General features: G+C 42.7%; 1 protein-coding gene across 1 annotated transcript in view; it reads left to right on the forward strand.

The window, feature by feature from the left end:
• Nucleotides 1-17,921, forward strand: part of LOC115132298 (metabotropic glutamate receptor 4-like) — a 206,698-nt gene that overhangs the window by 151,775 nt on the left and 37,002 nt on the right. Inside the window, exons 4-5 of the mRNA XM_065021085.1 lie at nt 4,141-4,295; nt 4,653-4,793. Coding sequence (XP_064877157.1) covers nt 4,141-4,295; nt 4,653-4,793 — 296 coding nt within the window. The remainder of the gene's footprint in view (nt 1-4,140; nt 4,296-4,652; nt 4,794-17,921) is intronic.

Consider the following 17,921-nt stretch of genomic DNA (forward strand, 5'->3'; position numbering starts at 1 on the left):
ACTTGCGTAGTTAAATAAAGGTTAAATATTTTATACAAATTATTGTTTCATGCAGGAAACTGTTGAGCGTGAAAACCCCCAGCATCACTGCAGTTCTTGACATACTCAAACCGGTGTGCCTGGCATACCCCATTCAAAGGCACTTAAATCTTTTGTCTTGTCAATTCACCCTCTGAATGGCCACTGAATGGCACACATACACAATCCATGTCTAAATTGTCTTCTTTAACCTGTATCCTCCCCTTCACTGATTGATGTGGATTTCACAGGTGACAACAATAAGGGATTGATCACAGCATTCACCTGGATTCACCTGGTCAGTTTATGTCATGGAAAGAGCAGGTATTCCTAATGTTTTGTACACTCCGTGTACAGTACATGTATAGCGTAATGTATGGTTTGTCCTCTACATTTATACGGTGCAACAGTGGTTTATGGTACACTCTTAGGGAAAAAAGGTGCTATCTAGAATCTAAAAGGGTTCTTTGGCTGTCCCCATACCAGAACCCTTTAAATAACCCTTTTTGATTCCAGGTAGAACCATTGAGTTCCATGCAGAACCCTTTACACAGAGGGTTTGAGATGGAACCCAAAAGGTTTCTTCTATGGGGAAATCCGAAGAATCCTTTTTTCTGAGAGTGTATGTAAATTTGAACACAGGACTTTTGTTGACGGGGAGAGAGAGAGAGCAAGAGAGAGAGACCGACAGAGAGACAGAGAGAGACAGTGAGAATATATTGACAATTTTAAACTTTTTACAGTATATTCAAGAATATAGAAATTACTTTAAAATTCAATTTGTACTTGCATATGTAACAAATAATGCAAACGTATTCTTAGAGCTTGGTGACTAGAATTGATATGTTGCAAAAAGAGTATCTGCCCTCAGAGGCAAGACACCAATACAGGGATATTGACGTTCAATGCAGTAACAGGTAATAGGCTTTTTTAAAGACAAATCAGGTTTGCTGAGTCAAGTAGCACAAATAAATCAATGTGAGTATCCAAAAACAAAGTTTTACCATAATCAAAGTTACCTTTAAATAACTTTCCTTTTTAGCTTTTTCTCAACATTAAACATCTGTAGAAAATAGCTGTTATACAGTGCCTTTATACAGTGCCTTTGGAAACAATTCACTGCCCATATTTTGTTGTGTACAATCTGGGATTAAAATGGATTTAATTGTAATTTGTTGTCAGCCATCTACACAGAATACTCTATAATGTCAAAGTGGAAGAAAAATTCTAACGTTTGTAAAACATTTATGAAAAATAAAACACTAATATATCTAGATAGGTATTCAAGCCCCTGAGTCAATACATGTTACAATCACCTTTGGCAGTGATTACAGCTGTGAGTCTAAGAGCTTTGCACACCTGGATTGTACAATATTTGCTCTTGCTCTGTCAAGTTGGTTGTTAATCACCGAATTAAGTCAAAACTGTAACTAGGCCACTCAGGAACATTCAGTGTCGTCATGGTAAGCAACTATTTGGCCTTGTGTTTTAGGTGATTGTCCTGCTGAAAGCTGAATTTGTCTTCCAGTGCTTGTTAGAAAGCAGACTGAACCAGGTTTTCCTATAGGATTTTGCCTGTTGTATAAAACCCTATACCTTAAATGATTAAACCCTCACTGAACCCTCTCTCTGACTAGGACATATAGACAAACTCTGTGTGACATTTCAGCTGCAGCAGGGTTTACCATCCCCCTGCCTCAGCCTGACCCTATTGTCCAGTGGCGGAAGCCAATTCAGACCTACAGTGGGTTTTAGGGACCAGGTTGTTAAGGGAACAGAGTCCGCTGACCTGATCTGTGACCTAGCCTGGAAGCAGCAGAACCCCACTCTACCTCTCAACTATTTAGTTTCCAGGAGGAGGACAGGTTAAGACAACCTCTGTAAGCTCATGTCCTTTACATCAACTCAGATTTGCACCCTTCCACATTGACAATGCGTCTTCTGGACTCCCTGACTCATCTTTAGTGCATCTTTGACCATTCCTCTTCCTATTGGTGTGTGTGTGTGTGTGCGCCTGTCTGTTCAGTGTGGTAATAAAGTGTGGATTGTATCCCTGTCTCCTACTGGTCATTTACGTTCTCTTACCGGAACGCCGGGGCAGTTGCAACTATAATTGACACCTCTTTTTTGAGACCATCACATGGTTGTGCACTTTTTCACCTGTGCTTAGCTCTATTACGTTTCTATTTATCCTAAAAAACTCCCTAGTCCTTGCTGACGACAAGCATTCAGTACCCATAACACGATGCAGCCAACATCACGCTTGAAAATGTGGAAAGTGGTACTCAGTGATGTGTTTTGTTGGATTTGTCCCAAAGATAACACTTTGTTTTCAGGATATAAAGTTACATTCACTGCTCATCTGAGGGACCTTACAGATAATTGTATGTGCTGGGTACAGAGATGAGGTAGTTATTCGAAAATAACGCTAAACACTATTATTGCACATAGAGTGAATCCATGCAACTTATTATGTGACTTGTTAAGCACAATTTTACTCCTTAAATGATTTAACACAGGCGTTGAATACTTATTGACTCGAGACATTTCAGCTATTCATTTTTTATTCATTTGTAAACATTTCTAAAAATATAATTCCACTTTGACATTATGGGGTATTGTGTGTAGGCCAGTGACACAAAATGCTCATTGACTTATCCGAGCCTGATAATGGGTCTGGATATACAGTAATTACAAAAGCCAGGGGGATTTCTGCCCAGCATGCCTGCTGTACCCTTGAACCCAGTCAATGTGAGTTGGCAGCCAATTTGTATATCTTTTTTAATATACATTCTGAGTTTACAGCACTCAGGCTAGCAGAAGGCATTTTGTCCTAAACATAAACCTTGTAGTCATGCCAACCCTTCCTCACTAAATAACCCACACCATGATGAGAACACCTGGTATTTACTGTATGTGATTAACAAGATTGTTCTGTAAATGACCTCAAGGGGGGGCAAAAAAGGAGCATATGACATGATACTAGTATACTGTACTGGTTTTAGTATAAAATACTGGTTTCGTGACAAGCATTTTATCCTGTAGAGCTATATGGGAAAGCTGGGGCTCAGAATAAACCATGTTAATTCAGTGAGAGGTAGGAGAAAGGTCATTATAACTCAAACATGCATTAGTCTGTCACTTCATTCTGGGTTAACTGGTGAGCCAAAGGGGTGGCAGAATGACTCGAGATACACTGTATTGTTATTGTACCTGGCTGTTGCAGCGACTGTGTTTCCAGTACTGTGGTCCTGTTGTAGCGACTGTGTTTCCAGTACTGTGGTCCTGTTGTAGCGACTGTATTGTTATTGTACCTGGCTGTTGTAGCGACTGTGTTTCCAGTACTGTGGTCCTGTTGTAGCGACTGTATTGTTATTGTACCTGGCTGTTGTAGCGACTGTGTTTCCAGTACTGTGGTCCTGTTGTAGCGACTGTATTGTTATTGTACCTGGCTGTTGCAGCGACTGTGTTTCCAGTACTGTGGTCCTGTTGTAGCGACTGTATTGTTATTGTACCTGGCTGTTGCAGCGACTGTGTTTCCAGTACTGTGGTCCTGTTGTAGCGACTGTATTGTTATTGTACCTGGCTGTTGCAGCGACTGTGTTTCCAGTACTGTGGTCCTGTTGTAGCGACTGTATTGTTATTGTACCTGGCTGTTGCAGCGACTGTGTTTCCAGTACTGTGGTCCTGTTGTAGCGACTGTGTTTCCAGTACTGTGGTCCTGTTGTAGCGACTGTGTTTCCAGTACTGTGGTCCTGTTGTAGCGACTGTGTTTCCAGTACTGTGGTCCTGTTGTAGCGACTGTGTTTCCAGTACTGTGGTCCTGTTGTAGCGACTGTGTTTCCAGTACTGTGGTCCTGTTGTAGCGACTGTGTTTCCAGTACTGTGGTCCTGTTGTAGCGACTGTGTTTCCAGTACTGTGGTCCTGTTGTAGCGACTGTGTTTCCAGTACTGTGGTCATAGAGGCAGCGGAAGGAGTGATCAATACAGAGCCTGGTGGAACAGCAGGGAACGCTGGCTGGCTCATCTTGTATTTACCTAATCATCCAGCCCCATGAGTAGGTGAATCATGTATATAATTGGCAAGAATTGTACTGTATTCTCTCTTTGCCCCTCCTACAGGCGGCTTCTTCAAGCAGCTAAGAAGGACAACCAGACAGGACATTTCATATGGGTGGGTTCAGACAGCTGGGGGTCTAAGATCTCCCCCATACTCAACCAGGAGGAGATGGCAGAAGGTGCTGTTACCATCCTACCTAAACGGCAGTCCATCCGAGGTACTGATGTTATACAGAATATGATGTTCTATATTCTTTATTGTCAAATTTAAATGACACACGACAGTTGGCAGTACTGGTGATGTGAGGATGACATTTGTATCTATTTTTTGTTGTCTTCGACAATGAAATCCAAATGAAATTCAAAACCCTGACATTTCCAAATAAAACACTGACATATACTGTAAACAACATCAGGATATACTGTAGGAACACCTGTAAGATGAAAGTAGTACTATGTGGAGGTAGTGCTGAAAAAAACTTGTTGATAAAGTCATCAGAAAATCCCATACACATCTCTGCAGTAGTTCAGCAGGTGGTTCTAAATCCAACTGTGCCTCTCATTGATCTCTCTAGGGTTTGATCGCTACTTTATCAGCAGAACATTGGACAACAACAGAAGGAATATTTGGTTTGCAGAGTTCTGGGAAAACAACTTTCAGTGCAAACTCAGTCGACATGCTCTGAAGAAAGGATCCGGCATCAAAAAGTGCACAAGTAAGAATAGAATTTCCTTGTTTACCATAACCTAGTCCCACACACACTCTGATTGTTTATGAACTCACAGATGCAATCACTAGTTGTAGTATTCCGACATGTCTTGGATGATGTGCCATTACATCTACTTTAAATACTATGGTTATTTTGTATGCAGGGGGGAGAAACATGGAGCCCAAAATGTATTCCCAGATTGCAGGGCTATATACACTTTCTGTGGTAAGTTCCAAACTCTGCCAGGAACTTTGATTAGTCAAATATCACTTCACAAGAGACTGTGTAATGCAGTGCTTGCTGAATACACAAATACAGGGTCACACCATTTAATGGGTTCAATTAAGCAGAATAGAAGAGACAGGAACTATATTGCGCTGGAGTGTGACTACATAAATGTGGAATGTGTTTTGGAAAGTGCAATAACAACAAAATAGAATGGTTTCATTACAGTTCTTAACATGTATTTGTACTTGAAATATACATTTATAACCCTTCTCCAACAGCGTTATGTATTTGCAGAGATGTAGGCTACTGTAGTATGAGCTATGGTACATTTTGGGGAAATGCAATGTGTTTGAGTAAAGGGTATGATTCTCTTATTCCATTAGACATGATTAAATGTTCCCATGACTCCCCGTCGCCAAGTTCAATCTGCACTGCAGTACAATAGCAATCACAGAAACTGGGCCATTACACAAGTTGAAAACATAATCAATAGCAAATCCAATCAGCATATTAGAGACAAGCTCCCAGGTCATTAAAATCAGTGGGCACTCCAAGCCTGACTGTCTTTCATTTCCATGTACAGACAACACAATCTGCAGGTTTCTAATCAGTCCAGACTGGACTGATTCTTGTATTGGTTGGATTGTGATGTGCTGATGATTGAATCCTTCCTATGCGTTAATGTTTCATGCTTTCATCAGCTTGCTATGATAGTTACCAGGATGGGTTTCCTCGCAGCCATTGCCTAATGCCATTATATCACAATGCTATAAATCAGGGGCCCGAGAACTATTTGCTGTGAAGACAGTGTATTAAAACAGAAGATGTGTTGTCTCCACTTCTCTACAGGTTCAGTTCTATGTGATCAAAGTGAATCCAGGGTGGTTTGAGAAACATTGCCTGAGTCATTAATTGTGTTCAGATCCATGTTTCAAAAAAAAAATACTTACCTTAGTTCATTTATGAGGCGGGAACTACTGTAGAGCTTGTGTGACAACCTGATGTAAGACCTGAATTTGATAACTTAATGTATGGTTATTCAACTCAGTATTTGATGGGTATTCAACCTGGTAGTTTTTGCTAGTGATATTATGAATATCGCTATAACGGAGACGCTCAGAGTCGAGAAGCAGGTGGTGAGTTTAACAATATAATGAACATGGAACGATACAAGACAGGAGTTGCGTCTAGACATGAAACACATAGTCAATACTGCCTGGGGAATGGAACTAAGGGAGTGACAGATATATGTAATCAAGGGTTCATCAGGGGTTCATCCTCTTCACCTGCCCAATGAACTGAGGCCTATACCCAGAAGTGAGGCTGACAATGATCCTGAGCTTCTACATGAAAGCTCTCCATACCCGTGACGTGAATTGTGGGCCATGGTCGGAGACGATGTCCTCTAGAAGGCCATAATACCGGAAGACCTGCTGGAACAGTGCCTCAGCGATCTGAAGAGCAGTAGGGATAAAATGACAGGATTTGGAGAATCTATCCACAACCACCAAAATGCTAGTGAAGCCATCAGAGGAGGGGAGATCAGTGACAAAATCAATGAATAGATGAGACCAGGGACGCTGAGGCACGGGAAGGGGAAGGATTTTCTCTGCTGGAGTGTTCCTGGCGGAGATTTAGTTTGGGCACACACAGAACAGGATTTGACATAGCGAATAACGCCATGCATCAAGGTGGTCCAGCAATACTTTTCGGAGAGCGATTGAATAGTACGGTGATCCCAGGATGTCGAGCGACGACAGCTGTGTGTGCCCAGGTCAACAGCCGCTCCCTTATCCCTGTGGGAACGTAGATGCACTCAGGAGGACAATTAGTGGGTACAGAGTTCCCTCTCCAGAGCCTGGTGAATGTCCGCATCTATGTCCCAGAACACAGGAGCTCCAAATCGAGAGGGAACTTGAAAACAGGTCCTCCGGCATTCGGGTGACAAGTCCGTGATTCCCATCTATGATATGATGGTGGGGTTATGGCGTTGAAGCCATGGGATTCCAAGGGTGATTTTGTGAGCTGGTGCACTAGTGATGAAGAAGGGAATGTTTTCCTGATGAATGAACTCCACGGTGATGTGTGTGATGGTTCTGGTTCCCAGTGGCCAATTATCAAGAGCTTGAACTGGAAAACTAAGAGGAGAGCGAATATGAGGGGATGTTCAGCGAGGAGGTAAGGGTCTGGTCAATAAAGTTCCCCGCGGCACCGGAATCCACTATGATGTAGAAACAGTACATGAGGGACAGCCAGCTAGTGTGATCGACAATGAAAAGGGCTTGACAGAAAATGATGAAGATCGGATACTCACACCTGTCCCAGGATGTGCAAGATCATGTGACTGTCTCTCAGCTCTTGTGGATCCCGAGTTGGGACGTACCGGACACTGCTGAAGCTGGTGCCCCCCTTGACCACAATAGAGACAGAGCCCCAGCTGTCTTTGTCTGCGTTGCTCCGCCGCAGGGAGGTGTGTGACCCCTACCTCTATAGGTTCAGGCTCTGATACAGTGTTCACTGAGGGAGGGAGAGAAGCGATTTGGGTACTGACGCTCCCAAAGTAGGTTATCCAAACGGATGGCCATCGAGATGAGTGCGTCCAAGTTGAGGTTGTCGTCATGACATGGCAGTTCCGTTTGGACCTCCTCATGCAGTCCTCTTCGGAATAGTGTACGGAGCGGCGGCTCATTCCATCCGCTGGATGTGGCTACTGTCCTGAAGGTGAGCTAGTACTCTGCAGCGGTCTGGTCATCCTGCCGTAGTTGGAGTAGGCGCTCACCCCCCTCTCTGCCCTCTGGTGGATGATTGAAGATACCTCTGAACAGAGCCATGAACCCCTCATACGAAGCCAGCTCCTCCTCTCCTCTCTCACAGACGGCTGTAGCTCACTCCAACACCTGCCCAGTCAGCAGAGAAGTAACCGTGGCAACCTTGGACCTCTCGGTGGTGGGGGCTCCCATCTGGTGCACAAAATAGAGGAGTACTGGAGTAGGAAGCCACGGCATTTAGATGGGGTTCCATCATATTTATCCAGGAGTGATAAACGGGCATCGCTGACCTAGGCGGACTGCTGAATGGACTGATGTGCTGATGGATCGATTGGTGGCAGAGTATCCACCGCTAGTTGAAGGCAACGGGTCTCGAGTATGTTCGAGACATTGAAGACTGCAAATAACTTGTTACATGGTCATCCCCATTTGCACCAGCTGCCTGCTGGTAAGCTTTCTTGACTTTAACATACATTTTTTGCCAACACATGGCTAACATTTCTTTAACCAGCTAAACAGCTGCTATTAAAGAAAATGTTTACTTCCTCTTCCAATCACAATGTGGGGAGATAAAAATAATAAAAAATGATCTATTCAATGTATTACTTTTAAAATGTTGATTAATTCTTCTTGCCATTATCATTCACCTGATGATAAGACAAGACATAAAAAAAATATGTTTTTTTCCTAACGTATGATGGGGGCCTCTGTGTTGCCGGTTGCCAGGGTCCCTGGGCAAGAAAAGGTTGAAGACCCTTGCCTAATTGCACTAAATTAACAGTAAATATTATCCTCCCATCAATACATTTAATTTGATTTTCAGGTGCCGTTCAGACAATTTAAAGTATTGTTTGGGGACGTATTTGTGGAGGAATGTAACTGTTTTTCTGGGTGATTTGTAATATTCTCATGACTGTGTTTTTGTATTTTAATATACAAATACATAATGTGTATATTTATGTTGTATATACAGGGCACATTTGTAAAAGAGACCTAGGTATCGATATGTCTTCCCTGTTAAAATAAAATGTAATTGTATTTGTCACATGCTTCGTCAACAACAGGTGTAGACTTCCCAACCCTACAGATAGAAAAATAGACACATAATAGACAAATAATATCACAAGGTATAAATACACAATGAGTAACAATAACTTGCCTATATACATGGTGTACCAGTACCGAGTCGATGTGTAGGGGTACGAGGTCATTGAGGGAAATACAGTATGCACATAGGTAGGGGTAAGTGACTATAGGCAACAGGATATGTAATAAACAGTAACAGCAGTGTTTGGGATGAGTCAAAAGAGTTAAATGCAGATAGTCTGGGTAGCTATTTGGTTAACTATTTAACTATTTAGCAGTCTCTTGGGGGTAGAAGCTTTTCAGGATACTGTTGGTTCCAAACTTGGTGCATCAGTACCTTGCCGTACTGTAACAGTGAGAACAGTCTATGACATGCGTGGCTTTGCGCCTGGTATAGAGGTCCTGGATGGCATGGAGCTCGGCTCCAGTGATGTACTGGGCTGTATGCACTACCCTCTGTAGCGCCTTGCGGTCAGATACCAAGCATTTTCCATGCCAAGAGGTTATGCAGCCAGTCAAGATGCTCTCAATGGTGCAGCTTTAGAACCTTTTGAGGATGCCTATCTGAGGGCCCATGCCAAAACTTTTCAGCCTTCTGAGGGGACAAGTGCCTTCTTCACGACTGTGTTGGTGTGTGTGGACCATGATAATTCCTTAGTGATGTGGACACAGAGGAACTTGAAGCTTTCGACACGCTCAACCACAGCCATGTCTACGTTGATGGGGGCATGCTGGGCCCTCCATTTTCTGTAGTCCACGATCAACTCCTGTGTTATGCTGACATTGAGGGAGTGGTTGTTGGCCTGGCAAAACACTACCAGGTCACTGACTTTCTCCCTATAGGCTGTCTCATCGTAGTCTGTGATCAGGCCATCCACTGTTGTGTCGTCAGCTAACTGAATGATGGGGTTGGAGTAGTGCATGGCCATACAGTCGTTTGTGAACAGGGAGTACAGGAGGGGACTAAGCACGCATCCCTAAGGGGCCCCCCGTGTTGAGTGACCAGCGTGGTGGATGTGTTTTGGCCTACCCTCAACATCACGGGGTGGCCTGTCAGGAAGTCCAGAATCCTGTTGCAGAGGGAGGTGATCAGTTCCAGGGTCCTGGAGTAAACTATGCTGTTGAACACTGAGCTATAGTCAATGAACAGCATTCTCATATAGGTGTTACTTTTGTCCAGGTGGGAGAGGGCAGTGTGGAGTGCAATAGAGATTGTGCCATCTGTGCATCTGTATTCAAATTCAAATAAAATAAAAAATAGGTCACATGCGTCTAATACAACAGGTATATTTCACCTGACAGTGAAATGCTTACTTACAAGCCCCTAACTCACAATGCAGTTAAAAAAAAAAAAAAAAAAACAAGTGATTAAAGAGCAGCAGTAAAATAACAATAGCGAGACTATATATGGGGAGGTACCGGTACAGAGTCAATGTGTGGGGGCACCGGTTAGATGAGGTAATATGTGCATGTTGAAGTCGGACGTTTACATACACCTTAGCCAACTACATTTAAACTCAGTTTTTCACAATTCCTGACATTTAATCCTAAGAATTCCCTGTTTTAGGTCAGTTAGGATCACCACTTTATTGTAAGAATGTGAAATGCCAGAATAATAGTAGAGAGAATGACTTATTTCAGCTTTTAGTTCTTTCATTACATTCCCAGTGGGTCAGAAGTTTACATAGAGTCAATTAGTATTTGGTAGCATTGCCTTTAAATTGTTTAACGTGGGTCAAACGTTTTGGGGTGCCTTCTACAAGCTTCCCACAATAAGTTGGGTGAAGTTTGGCCCATTCCTCTTGACAGAGCTGGTGTAACTGACTCAGGTTTGTAGGCCTCCTTGCTCGCACACGCTTTTTCAGTTCTGCCCACACATTTTCTATAGGATTGAGGTCAGGGCTTTGTGATGGCCACTCCAATACTTTGTTGTCCTTAAGCCATATTGCCACAACTTTGGAAGTATGCTTGGGGTCATTTTCCATTTGGAAGACCCATTTGCGACCAAGCTTTAACTTCCTGACTGATGTCTTGAGATGTTGCTTCAATATATCCACAAAATGTTCCCCTCATGATGCCATCTATTTTGTGAAGTGCACCAGTCCCTCCTGCAGCAAAGCACCCCCACAACATGATGCTGCCACCCCCGTGCTTCACGGTTGGAATGGTGTTCTTCGGCTTGCAAGCCTCCCCCTTTTTCCTCCAAACATAATGATGGTCATTATGGCCAAACAGTTCCATTTTTGTCTCATCAGACCAGAGGACCTTTCTCCAAAAGTATGATCTTTGTCCCCATGTGCGGTTGCAAACTGTAGTCTAGCTTTTTTATGGCGGTTTTGGAGCAGTGGCTTCTTCCTTGCTGATCGGCCTTTCAGGTTATGTCGACATAGGACTCGTTTTACTGTGGATATAGATACTTTTGTACCTGTTTCCTCCAGCATCTTCACAAGGTCCTTTGCTGTTGTTCTGGAATTGACTTGCACTTTTCGCACCAAAGTATTTTAATCTCTAGGAGACAGAACGCGTCTCCTTCCTGAGCGGTGTGACGGCTGCGTGGTCCCATGGTGTTTATACTAGCGTACTCTTGTTTGTACAGATGAACGTTGTACCTTCAGGCGTTTGGAAATTGCTCCCAAGGATGAACCAGACTTGTGGATGTCTACAATCTTTGGCTGATTTGTTTTTATTTTCCCATGATGTCAAGCAAAGAGGCACTGAGTTTGAAGATAGGCCTTGAAATACATTCACAGGTACACCTCCAATTGACTCAATTAATGTCAATTAGCCTATCAGAAGTTTCTAAAGCCATGACATACTTTTCTGGAATTGTCCAAGCTGTTAAAAGTCACAGTCAACTTAGTGTATGTAAATTTCTGATCCACTGGAATTGTGATACAGTGAATTACAAGTGAAATAATCTGTCTGTAAACAATTGTTGGAAAAAGTACTTGTTCATGCACAAAGTTGATGTCCTAACCGACTTGCCAAAACTATAGTTTGTTAAGAAGAAATTTGTGGAGCTGTTAAAAAAATAGTTTTAATGACTCCAACCTAAGTGTATGTGAACTTCCCACTTCAACTGTAGGTAGAGTTATTAAAGTGACTATGTATAGATGATAACAACAAAGAGTAGTAGTGGTGTAAAAGAGGGGGAGGGGGGGCAATGCAAATAGTCTGTGTAGCCACTTGATTGGGTGTTCAGGAGACTTATGGCTTGGGGTAGAAGCTGTTTAGAAGCCTCTTGGACCCAGACTTGGCGCTTCGGTACCGTTTGCCGTGCGCCCTCCTGTAGTGCCTTGCGGTCGGAGGCCGACCAGTTCCCATACCAGGCAGTGATGTCAGGCTGCTCGAAGGTGCAGCAGTAGAACGTTTTGACGATCTATTGACCCATGCCAAATCTTTTAAGTCTCCTGAGGGGGAATAGTTTTTGTCATCCCCTCTTCACGACTGTCTTGCTGTGCTTGGACCATGTTAGTTTGTTGGTGATGTGGACACCAAGGAACTTGAAGCTGTCAACCTGCTCCACTGCAGCTCCATCGATGAGAACGGGGGCGTGCTCGGTCCGCTTTTTCCTGTCGTCCACAATCATCTCCTGTGTCTTGATCACTTTGAGGGAGAGGTTGTTGTCCTGGCACCACACGGCCAGGTCTCTGATCTCTTCCCTATAGGCTGACTTGTGTTGTTGGTGGGGACTGAGCACGCACCACTGAGGGGCCCCTGTGTTGAGAATCAGCTTGGTGGATGTGTTATTTCCTAACCTTACCACCTGTGGCGGCCCGTAAGGATCCAGTTACAGAGGGAGGTGTTTAGTCCCAGGGTCCTTTGTTTATTGATGAACTTTGAGGGCACTATGGTGTTGAATGCTGAGCTGTGGTCAATGAATAGCATTCTCACATAGGTGTTCCATTTGTCCAGGTGTGAAATAGCAGTGTGAAGTGCAATAGAGATTGCATCATCTGTGGATCTGTTGGGGTGGTATGCAAATTGGAGTCCGTCTAGGGTTTCTGGGATAATGGTGTTTATGTGAGCCATGACCAGCCTTTCAAAGCACTTCATGGCTAAAGACAAGTGTGCTATGGGTCGGTAGTTATTTATGCAGGTTACCTTAGTGTTCTTGGGCACAGGCACTATGGTGGTCTGCTTAAAACATGTTGGTATTACAGACTTGAATAGGGAGAGGTTGAAAATGTCAGTGAAGACACCTGCCAGTTGGTCAGTGCATGCTCACAGTACATGTTCTGGTAGTCCTTCTGGCCCTGCGGCCTTGTAAATGTTGACCTGTTTAAAAAGGTCTTATTCCCATCGGCTGCGGAGAGCGTGATCACACAGTCTTCCAGAACAGCTGGTGCTCTCATGCATGTTTCAATGCTATTTGCCACAATGCGAGCATAGAAGTAGTTTAGCTCGTCTGGTAGGCTCGTGTAACTGGGCAGCTCTCGGCTGTGCTTCCCTTTGTGGTCTGTAATAGTTTGCTGTAAAAGCCCTGCCACATCCGACGAGCGTCAGAGCCGCTGTAGTACGATTTGATCTTAGCCCTCTATTGACGCTTTGCCTGTTTGATGGTTCATCGTAGAGCATAGCTGGATTTCTTATAAGCTTCTGGGTTAGTGTCCCTCTCCTTGAAAGTGGCAGCTCTAGCCTTTAGTTCAGTGCGGATGTTGCCTGTAATTCATGGCTTCTGGTTGGGTTATGTACGTACGGTCACTGTGGGGACGACTTCATCGATGCACTTATTGATGACACCAGTGACTGATGTGGTGTATTCCTCAATGTCATCGGAAGAATCCCGGAACATGTTCCAGTCTGTGATAGCAAAACAGTCATGTAGTCCTGTAGCATCTGCTTCATCTGACCACTTTTTTATTGCTCTAGTCACTGGTGCCTCCTGCTTTCATTTTTGCTTGTAAGCAGGAATCAGGAAGATATAATTATGGTCAGTTTTGCCAAATGGAGGGTGAGGGAGAGCTTTGTATGCATCTTTGTGTGTGGAGTAAAGGTGGTCCAGAGTTTTTTTTCCTCTGGTTGCACATTTAACATGCTGATAGAAATTTGGTAAAACTGATTTAAGTTTCCCTGCATTAAAGTCTCCAGCTACTAGGAGCGCCACCTCTGGGTAAGCGTTTCCTTGTTTGCTTATGGCGGAATATAGCTCATTCAATGCTGTCTTAGTGCCAGCCTCTGACTGTAGTTGTTGGAGTGGGTCCAGGGTTTCTGGGATGATGGTGTTGATGTGAACCATGATCGCCTTTTGAAGCATTTCATGGCTACAGATGTGAGTGTTACGGGGCGATAGTCATTTAAACTTGTAGGTATTACGAAATGGGTCAGAGAGTGGTTGAAAATGTCAGCTCTGAGTACGAGTACTGGTAATCCAGGACGGCATGTAGCCTAGTAGTTAGAGTGTCCGAAAGGTTGCTAGATTGAATCCCTGAGCTGCCAATGTAAACATCTGTCATTCTGCCCTTGAACAAGGCAGTTAACCCACTGTTCCTAGGCCGTCATTGTAAATAAGATTTTGTTCTTATCTGACTTGCCTATTAAAAGTGAAGGTTAAATAAAAAATTATCCATCTGGCCCTGCAGCCTTGTGAATGTTAACCTTTTTTAAAGGTCTTACATTGGCTACAGTTAGCGAGATCACACAGACTTCTGGAACATCTGGTGCTCTCATGCATGGTTCAGTTGCTTTCCTTGAAGAGAGAATAGAAGGCATTTAGCTCATCTGGAAGGCTTGCATCATTGGGCAGCACGTGACTGGGTTTTTCTTTGTAATCTGTGATAGTTTGCAAGCCCAGTCACATCCGACGAGCATCAAAGCCAGCATAGTATGATTCGATCTTAGTCCTCTATTGACTTTTTGACTATTTGATGGCTTGTTGGAGGTCGTAGCGTGTTTTCTTATAAGCATCAGGATTAGTGTCCCGTCCTTGAAATAGGCCGCTCAGTGAGAATGCCACCTGTAATCCGTCATCGATGCACTTATTAATTGAGCTGGTGACTGATGTGATAAACTCTACAATCAGATGAATCCCGGAACATATTCCAGTCTGTGAAACAGTCTGGTAGCTTATCATTCGCTTCATAAGACCACTTCTGTATGGAGTGCGTCACTGCTACTTCCCATTAGATGTTTTGCTTTTAAGCAGGTTTCAGAAGGATAGAGTCATGCACTCAAGACCACTAACCACAATACTGTACATATAGCACACTCCCAGAACCACAACATACCACATACATCATCAACATGTGAGTACCTAATGTACAATTCATATTAATGGTGATTAGTTTTCTAAATTGGATAAAGGAAGAGAACAAATGTAAGCTCTTTGTTTATTTTAGCTCATTTAGCAAAATGTTGAGGAGCTTAACAATTATGCAATATTTATTCATCATGAATGAGATTTCCCGTCTTGGCTCCAACATGTCACAGGGGGCCTGAAGAAATCCAGGAGAATAATAATGAAAGTGCATTAGTATTATCACAACATTAGTCAATTAATCCAAGACTCAACTGTAAGGGTTTCTGCACATGACAATGCCTTAGGGATGCTCTCAAACAGACTATCCTCCTAAATTTCAAGAGAGGATAGTATTCACTTTGTGTTTACCCATACCTTTCATCAGTTGTCATGGTGGCAGCTCTTGAGCTAAATTGCTGCAGATTTGTTTTCCTGCAGTGAGTGGCCCCAGGAGCAAGAGTTATATTTACATCATTTAGCAGATGCTTCTCTCTCTCTCTCTCTCTCTCTCTCTCTCGCACGTTTTGCAATATGATTGTGCTGGACCTCTGTAAAATGATCGATTTGCTCTAATAGACAACATAATAATTTGAAATAAAATCTTAAATGAGAGCTTGCCCAATCATCGAATTTGAAGGAAGTGGGAACAAGGAGTATTCTCTTGTGATTTACTGCTAAATAGATGTTTAAAAAATCAAGGATGGTGACTCCAGACTGAAAGGCCTAATCCCCAGAGTCTGGATGTATAATTCAGATCCAACCACTGGTCTCAGACCAAATTTCATTGCTTGTACCTTCTGGCCCAGGGCCTATGTTTACGTTGTAGGTGACAACTACCTCAACCTGTAGGTCCCTATATTGCTCAAATGTGTCCATGGCCAGATCGTGAGAATGGCAGATAGGTCATAAAATAAGCCAATAAGTACTTTAATTCCACACATTGATAATGGAGTGGAATTTTCAGACAGCAAGAGCAAGTGTCTCGCCATCCGAATAGAAGTACTAGCTGGACGGGAGTCCTTAACTTCTTGCACTGAGCCATGCCGGATCCGGTAGCGTATTCATAGCCTCAAGCTCAATACCATAACGCAACGTTAACTATTCATGAAAATTGCAAATTAAATGAAATCAATATGCTAGCTCTCATGCTTAGCCTTTTGTTAACAACACTGTCATCTCAGATTTTCAAAAATATGCTTCTCTACCATAGCAAACTAGCATTTAGCATTTAGCGTTAGCATTTAGCATTAGCATTTAGCGTTAGCATTAGCAGGCAACATTTTCACAAAAAAAAACAGCAAAAACATTCAATAAATCATTTACCTTTGAAGAACTTCGGATGTTTTCAATGAGGAGACTCTCAGTTAGATAGCAAAATATTTTTTGTGCAGGAGAATTCAGTCCGTTTGGTGCGTCACGTTTGGCTACCAAAAAACCCCGAAAATTCAGTTATCCAAACGCCAAACTTTTTTCCAAATTAACTCCATAATATCGACTGAAATATGGCAAACGTTGTTTAGAACCAATCCTCAAGGTGTTTTTCACATATCTCTTCAATGATGTATCGTTCCTGGAAGTATCCTTCTCCTTCTGTATCGAAAGGTAAAATGAATGCCACTGGGAATTACGCACCAATTTAGACAAAGGCCACCGGACGGCTCCCTGGCAAATGTAGTCTCTTATGGCCAATCTTCCAATGTTATGCCTACAAATACGCCACAATACTGCAGACATCTTGGATGAACGGCAGAGCGCATAAGCTCGTTCACAGCATATTCACAGCCATATAAGGAAACGTTAGTAAACACAGCGTCAAAATCCTGTTCATTTCCTGTTTGAAGTTTCATCTTGGTTTCGCCTGTAGCATTAGTTCTGGGGCACTCAGAGATAATATCTTTGCAGTTTTGGAAACGTCAGAGTTTTGTCTTTCCAAGGCTGTCAATTCCATGCATAGTCGAGCATCTTTTCGTGACAAAATATTGCGCTTAAAACGGGCACGTCTTTTTATCCAATAATGACATAGCGCCCCCATAGGTTGAAGAGGTTAAACTAGATTAAAGGAAATTGCTCTTTGATTATTAAGCTGATTTTGAAAATCACAGGCAATATCTTGCCAAGACTGCCACAGTCAGAAATAAGGAGGTCCAGAGCAACTTGAGAAGGCTCTTAGTGAAAATTATATTTATATGAGAGCAGTAAATGTAAACATTTTAATAAACAAAACACTTGTCCCTTACAATTAGAACAAAAAAACATGAAAAATCATGTGTAAAAAAAACACCTGTGGTTTTTGGACACGTGGGAACACACATGAACAAATCAAAATCTCATGTAAAATTAAAAAAAAGTGAAATCCTTACATAAATACATTTTTCACGTTTTTTCCTCATGTTAAAAAAATCACCCAATATTATTTTCACCACTTCCAGCTACTTCTGGTGTCCCATCCGGTGACTGACCAGGACCCACCCTGCTTAGCTTCCAAAGTAAAACAGCAGTGGGGTGCACAGTGCCGTGTGGCAGGAATGAATGTGCCAAAACTTGCAACTGGAAAAAAAGGCAGCTAAAGAAAATGTCAGGGTAACATAACCTAAGATATGGAAAATTGCAGGAAAGAGGGAGAGTTTTTCATTTAATTGCATTATCATAAAATAAAATTAACCCATTTTTTGCATCCATTTAAAAATATTTTTTTCTTGCATTAAAAAAAATCCTTGCAATTATTATCCTTCCAGCCATTATTAAAGTGGCTGGAGTTGAGTCAGTATGTTGGCAGTAGCCACTCAATGTTAGTGGTGGCTGTTTAACAGTCTG

This window comes from Oncorhynchus nerka, linkage group LG7 (assembly GCF_034236695.1).
Source record: "Oncorhynchus nerka isolate Pitt River linkage group LG7, Oner_Uvic_2.0, whole genome shotgun sequence".
Lineage (NCBI taxonomy): Eukaryota > Metazoa > Chordata > Actinopteri > Salmoniformes > Salmonidae > Oncorhynchus > Oncorhynchus nerka.